At 37.6% G+C, this 8839-nt stretch overlaps 1 protein-coding gene across 1 annotated transcript in view; it reads right to left on the bottom strand.

The window, feature by feature from the left end:
- LOC123242598 (opsin-3-like) overlaps positions 1 to 8040 on the bottom strand; it is a 259036-nt gene extending 250996 nt beyond the window's left edge. Inside the window, exon 1 of the mRNA XM_044670486.1 lies at positions 7689 to 8040. Within this exon, the coding sequence (XP_044526421.1) occupies positions 7689 to 8040 (352 nt within the window). The remainder of the gene's footprint in view (positions 1 to 7688) is intronic.
- Between the last annotated feature and the right edge of the window lie 799 nt (positions 8041 to 8839).

Below are 8839 nucleotides of genomic sequence, written 5' to 3'. Positions count from 1 at the left end.
GAAGGAAGGAAGGAAGGAAGGAAAGAAAGAAGGAAGGAAGGAAGGAAGGAAGGAAAGAAAGAAGGAAGGAAGGATATATCTAAGTATTGTAAAATATGAGAATGTATATACCACAATTCTCCCAGGAACTACATGAATCAGATTATATAGCATTTCATAGAAATAAATGCAAACCAAAATAATTAGAGAATGTTAATTGCTCATGAGTAGTTCAGGCAAATACACTTTCAAAAATAACATACTACCTAAAGTAACTTACTTATTCAGTGTCATGTCAAGCAAATGACTGAAGGAATATTTGATAGGGTTAGAGAAATAATAATGAAATTCATCCAAAAGAACAAAAGGTCAAAAATTTGAAAGGGAATCATTAAAAGTGGGGGAAGAAATGGAATCAATCAGCTCTAGATCTCAAGATTTCAACCTGTATTATGAAGTACAGTTTAATTCAAATTTAAGCCAGTATCTTGATTAAAAAAGAGAGAGAGGTTGATCAATGGAACAGGTTGGGTACCCAGAATTCAGAAGCAAACACATTGATATGGTCAGTCAGTATGGGAATGAGATATTATGAATGGATAGAGATCAGTAATCTTGTAGAAAGCATCCATATTAATGCGACAGGATTAAAAGAAGGTAAAAATTGTGATCTCTACTTTGGATAGGATGTTCAGATCAGTTCATAGCTCCATTGAAACATTATTATGAGCCGGTATTGTATAGAGGAGAGTATTAAAATAAAAACACTAAGGTCTAAGAACTTGTTCTACCACCTTGTGTGACCTTGAGTAAATGATTCTAATGCACCTCAATTTCCTGACCTATAAGATGCTTACCCTAGTAGTCTTACAAAAATGTTGCAAAGAACACATGAAAAAAAATATATAATTTTTTTATTTAAAAAAACACACCTTTTAATTTCTCTTAGAAACCATACCAAATATCAGTTCTAAGGCAGAAGAGCAGTAAGGGCTAGGCAATTAATTTAAGTGACTTGTCCAAGGTCACACAGAAAGAAAATGTTTCAGGGTAGATTTGAACCCAGGACCTTCCACCTCTTAACCTGGTTCTCTAAACACTGAACCACCTAACTGCCCCCTGGGAAAGTACTTTTAAAACAATAAAAGAGAATACAAATAAAAAGCATTATTATTATCCCTATATCAATGATGCCTAGTGACACTGAATAGTTAAAAGATAACTTTTCAAAGTTATAATGATATATTTATATTTATATAATCACAAACATTGCAAGCTAAAAGGGGCCTCAGGGACATTCAAGTCCACCTCCTCATTTTAGAAATGAAGAAAGAGGCTCAGAGCACTTAAGCAACTAAGATGAGCTTAGGTGCCTTTAATTTAAATATGATTCATTCTCTTTTGTCGATAGTAATGGAATAAGTGATAACATAGATAATAAAAAATCATTTCTATTTGTCTTGGGGAAAGATGATTAATTTTAATATTAACCTAAGTAGAATATAATTAAGAAACTAATTGTCCAGGAAAAATAATTTGCATCGCCTGTGCACACATCAACTGGGCAGCAGGGGGAGGCAACATTCAAGTTATACTGCATAGTACACAATTTCACTGGTACTGAGCCAGGCAGAGAATGCCTCCTAGGATACCCAAGAATCTGGGTATGTCACATGATCAGACTAAAACATGTACTTTCAAAAGAAAGTGAAATATAACCACCATTGTATCATCATCCCCAGTGATGCAACTGAGTGCTGCTTGGGCAGAAAAACAAGAACTAACACATACAACTGAATGCCGACTTAGTGACCAGAAGAGTCTGGGCAACAAATCTCCAGAAAGAGGGGAGAAGAGAGAGAGAGAGCTCTCTCCAGCTCATGCTGATAGGAGTGTCATAAGTCATCCTCCTTAGCTCCATCTAGGATGTGCTGATGCTGGCAGTAGGAGATGTTTCTCCACATTTGTGTCTGGCTTAGGATGGTGCTACCAGTAGGAAGCACTTCCCCCTCTTACTTTCTGAAAGGGAATAACAACGTATTTGTAGTGTTTCTGTGCTCCTCTGGTGAAAAAGAGCATCTAGGCTCCATCATTGGTCTTAGGAACAATCTTATAAGTGCCTCTGCCACATCCCTTCCACCTCTCTCCCTGCCTCTTTTCAATCTCCTAGCTGACAATGTCATGCTGTAAAGCAGCAACAAGGGCAGAAATCAGGGGACTCACAGGCTCATGATCTTCTAAGATGACATGATAGCAGTTGGAAATGTATTGTAAGTTTTTGTTAGTCCATTTATCTACTCTGCAATCTGTTTTGTGTAAGTCTTCTAGGATTTGGGGAAGAGCAGAAGTCAAATCTGCTCAGACTTTTTAGGGAATAAGCATTTATAAAGTACATCCAATGTGCCAGATACCACAATAAGCATTTTACAAGTATTGATCTTCAAAACAACCCTGTGAGGTAGGTATCCACTATTATCCCCATTTTAAAGTTGAGGAAAGTGATAATAGACAGGGGTTAAGTAGGTGGCTAGGGCTACACACCTAGTAAGTGTCTGAGACCAGATCAGCACTGATATCTTCCTGACTCCAGATCCAGTACTCTATTTACTATGCCATTTAGCTGCCTCTAAAATGGCATAGTGGATAGTATCCTGGACTTGAATTTGAGAAGAAACTTGAATCTCTTACTTGAGTTAAGGAAGAAATCCAATCTCAGATATTTACTAGCTATTTGATTTAAGCAAACTACTTCTCTGTCACTCAGTTTCTTCTATAAAAATGAAAGGTTTGGGGGCAGCTAGGTGGCTCAATGGATAGAGGACCAGTTCTGGAGATGGAGGTCCTGGGTTCAAATATGACCTCAAACACTTAGTCACATGAACCTGGGCAGGTCATTTAATCCCCATTGCCTATCCTTACTATTCTTCTGCCTTGAAACCCATACTCAGTATGGATTCTAAGACAGAAGATAAGAGGTTTTTTTTTTTTTTAAATGAAGGAGAGGGCAGCTAGGTGGCTCAGTGGATTGAGAGCCAAGCCTAGAGATGGGAGGTCCTGGGCTCAAATCTGACCTCAGATACTTCTTAGCTTATGTGACCCCGGGCAAGTCTCTTAACCCTAATTGCCTACCCTTATTGCTCTTCTACCTTAGTAACAATACACAGTATTGATTCTAAGATGGAAGGTAAGGGAGATAGAACCCCTAACTTATTGGACTCCTAAGTAAAGGAATCATAGTACAGTAAAGGAATCATAGTACATTGAATAGGTTTAAGTGACCTGGGGATGACCTGAGAGAAGTCTTGTGTACTATATCCCCTGGAAACTCTAGCAGAAGAGAGCCTCATTTCATGTATGTTTTCATGTATCTTATGGGTACCCCTGAATCCTCCAATCACCATGCAGATTGTACCCAATAGATCAATACCTTGACAGGATGCATTGTTCTCTTCAAGCCTCTCTGTGATTGACTATCTGTTACTATGAAAATATTGTCTGTAACCATGTGGATGGATACGTTTGGGTAGCAACCCAGATTCCTATAAATATCATCACCTCACTCAATAAAGCTGTGATTTGGTGCCATTTGATTGCCATCAGCCCTCCTGAGTCTGTCTGCAAGCTTACCCCTTGGAGCCCCCAACCAGGTGGTCCCCAATGGTCCCTGACATAAAGGTTTAAAAAAATAAAAGCGATATACTTGACAGCCTCAGGTCTTTTCCAGTGCTAATGATCAATGGTCTCAAGGGACTCATTCTTGATGATACTCACTAAATAGTTATTGTTTCCTTTTTGAGAGTTAGACAATCTTAAAATAGGTTCCACAAAGAAATGAACACTTTTATTCTTTTTTAAATTCCTTAAAAACTTTTAAACCTTCATCTTAAAGATCCATCCCTGAGCAGAGCAAGTTCAGTCTTGTAGGAAATGCAATAATTAGTCTCTCTGCCAATCTTTTCTTCTGGAAACTCAAGGGACAGAGCCTCAAACTTTTATGATCATATAAAACATAGAGAAAAAGGAGAAGCAAGAACTAAAGAGACAGAAAATTTGGTGAGGAGAGGGAATTCAAGTGGCCAAACTATAGCCCCTGCCTCTATTAAAGTAACAATCAGCTTTAAAATATCAACCAGTCAGGAGCAGAGAAAAATTGTAAAACCCATATGAGTCTGACCCAACTGGAATAGACCTGTAGTTAGTGCATATATGAGTGGCAATAAGAACCCCAAGAAGATAGTTGCCATGGTGGCACATGCCTGTAATCCCTGCTGCTAGGCAACCTGGGTTAATGAATTACTCAAGCTTTGGAACGCTAAACTTTAGCAGGGTTACCTCACTTGGATGCTCTCACTAAAACCAGCACCAAGATAATGAGTCCTAGGAACTGAGAAGCCTCAAGCAGCTCAAGCAAGACTCACATAGCAATCAGTAGTGAAGATGAGAGTATAGATTGTACTTACATCTAGGAAGGTGTAAACAGGCAGGCAGGCAGGCAGGCAGGCAGGCAGGCAGGCAGGAAGGAAGGAAGGAAGGAAGGAAGGAAGGAAGGAAGGAAGGAAGGAAGTTTCCTAGGCAAAGGTCAAAAAATGCTACTTTCTAAAATTGAAACTAGCAAGAAGCAACAAAAAAATGTATAAGATCATCCATCTATGGAAACCTACCTAGAAAGTAATACACATAAAAGGTAACTTATAAATATAACTGTAAGGCTATTAAGCATCTTCTGACTCCCAGCTAAAATGTAAGGAAGGTAAAGTAGGTTGTAACCAAATAAATCAAATTATGTCCATCACAAGTTGTATTAGCAAAACCTTTTGGTGATTGAAAAGAAACACTGGAAAAGTATGTTGTGTGTTAAAGATTATCTCCAGTAATTTGGAAAGGAGAAAGTACCTTGACTTGCCAACACAACATTCCAATATTCTTTACAGGCTAATGGCCCTAAAAATGGGAGGAGAAATATCAAGTTCTCATAGTTTAGTTAACATATAATAACAAATAATAAAACATGTGATAGCAATAATGACAATAACATATTTATATTGTTTTACTATGTAAAGGAATTAACAAACATCATCTCACAACAATCCTAGGAGGTAAGTGTTGTTATTATCCTCATTTTACATATGAGGAAACTGAGGCAAACAGGAATTAAATGACTAACCCAATATTACACAGTAAGTTTCTGAGGCTAGATATGAATTTAGGTTTTCTGACTCCAATCCTATTGATCTATGCACCGTGCCACCTAGCTGCCCTCCACTCGAGGTTCATAATAATATGCTATAGATTTGGAGATCAGGATTGAAAAGGTAAGAGAAAAGCTTTATGGGACAATTCTTATCCATCTGACCTTGGTTTCTTTCCCCTTTCCCCTTCTTCAATTACTAAGGAAAGGATTCATAAAGAAAAGCATGAGTATCTTAATGGGAGATAACTCCCAACCTTGCAAATTTCAGTGATTCATCAGTAATGACCCAGTGAGTTCAATTATTTAATTCATACGCATCTCTTGTTTTCAAGAATATATGTTATAGATTACATTTCTTTAGACCAGTGATGGGCAAACTACAGCCCATGGGTCAGATGCAGCCCCCTCAATTGTTCTATCTGGCTGCATGACATTATTCCTAATCTGGCGAATACAATGAATAGGATAGAATACAATGAAACTTCGAAAGAGTTGTCTTAGAAACCAACTGACAGATGAGCACTTCCTTTCCTTTGGCCCCTCTTTAAAAAGTTTGCCCATGACTGCTTTAGATGATTATTTTAAAGAAGCTAGGTGGTGCAGTAGATAGAGTGCTGAGCCTGGAGTCAGGAAGACCTGAGTTCAAATCTGTCCTCAGATACTAGTTAACTGTGTGATCCTAGGCAACCCTACTTGTCTCAGTTTCCTCATCTTTAAAAATGAGATGAAGAAATTGCAAACCATCCTAGTATCTTTGCCAAAAATCAAAATAGTGTCAGACACGACTTTATTAACAATCACAACCACATTTTGTTTGGCCAAAAGCTGTTCTAGCCACATCTCTAGCCCTTTTTCCCCCAAAGCAAAAGCTTTTATCAAACCTTTTTGGGGGGAAAGAAGGATTAACCACAAAAGTTTGTGAAAAAGGTGAATCAATATACCAATACCAATATATCAAAATACCTAGTTTGCTTATTAAGAACAATTTTGAAGAAAGAACTGTTGGAATTTGTTGCAGATAAAAGCATGCCATGTTCCACTTCATTTCCTTCCAGAATTTTTTATTGCACATGTGATATGTGTCTCCTATCATGACATGAGCAATATGGAAAAATGTATTACATGAAAACATTGGCATAATCTGTTTCAGACTATTTAATGCCTGAGAAGGAGGGGATAGAGACGGAAAGAGAAAATCTGAATCCGAGTATCAGAAAACAATTGTCAAAAATTGTTTCTATCTATAACTAATAAATAAATATTTTTTTAAAAAATAACAATTTTGATAGCCTATTTTTTTCAAGTATCTCACAAACAAGTACAATTATGTTACAAAAAAGGGACTTCTTTAACACATCTCTCTCATCCTGGGCAAGTCACTTCTCTGGGATTTAGTTTTCTCATCTGTAAAATAAAGGGTTTGGAGTAAATGATTCCTGAAGTTCCTTCAGAATCTAGGATACTATTTTTTTAACTGAACCTGCTTTAATGTCATTGAAATAGAGAACTCCTAGTGAGCAAAGTCACTGTATCAGGGCCACTGTGCACCTGCTCTACAATTCATAATCTTATAAATTTTCCTGTCATTTGCCCAAGGTCACAAAGCCATTGCCAGTCAGAGTAAGGCCTTTTAAGCACTGGAATTCCTGATTCTAGGAACAGTGATCTATTCTGCTACACTGATTCTTCTCTGATTCTGGCCCATAAACTCTATTTTTCTTGTTGTTTACTTATTTTCAGGCTTTTCTAACTCTTCATGACCCCTTTTTGGAGATTTCTTGGCAAAAACACTGGTTGCCATTTCCTTCTCCAGATCATTTTACAAATAAGGAAATTGAGGCAATCTGGGTTAAATGATGTGCTTAAGATTACACAAGTAATAAGGCTATATTTGAACTCAGGTCTTCCTGACTCCAGGCCCTGTACTCTATCTACTGCACCCCACTAGGTGCCTATAAATTCTATTTCCAGGTATAAATTAGTATTGCAACCAAGTAGACCAAACTGTTAGGAATATAGCTTTTTAGGTGCTAAATTCTCTCAGAGATCTCAAGTAATTTTTTTACATACTCAGAGAAAACTATAACTAACCAAATAAACTGTCTATTACAATGAGCTATGTGTGAGAAATCTTGTTCCCAAAGAATATAACCAGTAATCAATCAGTCACTGTCTTTACCATTTCATTATTCAACCATTCTAAGTAACATGAGTTCTTTGAAAATTAATAACTCTACTTAGCTAATATAATTAGACATAGTGCAAGTCCTCCATGGTCATGCATTTTACAGGATTCATCTTTACTTCTGTGGTTCAAAAAAAGGGAAATACAGTATTATTTAGGCTTGGTTGGGAATCTGAAAAACACCCTGAAAAGTCAGAAGCTTTTGATTTACCATATTATGTGAATACTCACACAAGAACTAAAATTCTCCTCAGACTTTTAACTACATTCAAAAAAAGAGTCCATGACCCTACTGTTGACTGCCAAGACACTTTAGATATTTGGGCTTCTTACCAAAGCAAGAGTTGGCAAAGCCATACCACCTACATCCATGGGTCCCGCCAATCCACCTGCCTCGGATGCTGGATGCAAAACTCAGTGTGGTGCCCGAAAGGCAGACCAGCATATCACTGATGCTAATGTTCAGTAGAAGCATATTCACAGGATTTCTAAGGACTTTAAACTTGCAGAAGAGGACGAGCACAATGAAGTTATTGATGAAACCAAAGAAAAGGATTATACCAAGGAATACTGCCACGATGGTGTGACCTGTTCTAGAAAGTCCATTTCTTTGCTTCTCTTCCGAGGCACTCAGCAGAGCCTCCAAGCTCAAGTTTGTTGTCAGATTGCTACTCATTCTGGACATCAGATAAAGGGGAGAAATTTAGAAAAGAAAAAATACTATTTCCAAATCTTTCAATTTCCACCAAAAAAAACTTTGTTAAGCCTTCCACTTTTACTTTAAGCATTAGTCAACAAGTCAGTCTGAAACCAATGGGATCACAAATCATTCTATGAACAGGATCAAAGCTTTTTGTTTTTAACCTTTGTAATTAGCAGAACCTGGTTTTAGGAGTAGCCTGAAAGGAGCCTGCTTTTCATCTTGACTTGGTAGAAACCATGTTTGCATGAGCAATTAAGCAATCTGGAGGCAAAGAAAGGGCTAAATTTTCAAATGCTTTCTTATGAGATGTCTTTCCTTAGGTTAGAGAGTTTCTCGGTGGAACATTATCACAACGCCGACATCCAACATCATTTCCTCATGGCAAAGTATCCTAAAGAGATAAAAGAAGAAGAGAAGAGAAGATGAAAGTTAAACTGTTCAGTTTCACACTGACAGGGCATTTCAATCATAGCATGTCATAATCTGGAACTAAAATATATAAGATTTTTCAGGATTCTTGACATTTGCTACAACATGCATGTACAAACATATATGCAGATTTTGAAAAGGATACGAACATGGGGACAGCTAGGTGGCTCAGTGGATTGAGAGCCCAGCTAAAGATGGGAGGTCTTGAGTTCAAATCTGGTTTCAGACACTTCCTAGTTGTGTGATCCTGGGTAAGTCACAACTCCCATTGCCTAGCCCTTACTTCTCGTCTGCCTTGGAATCAATGCACAATATTGATTCTAAGATGGAAGGTAAGGGTTGTTTTATATAT

Source organism: Gracilinanus agilis, chromosome 3 (assembly GCF_016433145.1).
Source record: "Gracilinanus agilis isolate LMUSP501 chromosome 3, AgileGrace, whole genome shotgun sequence".
Taxonomy (NCBI): Eukaryota; Metazoa; Chordata; class Mammalia; order Didelphimorphia; family Didelphidae; genus Gracilinanus; species Gracilinanus agilis.
Note: the sequence above shows the minus strand (reverse complement) of the source record. Positions and strands in the feature narration are given on the sequence as shown.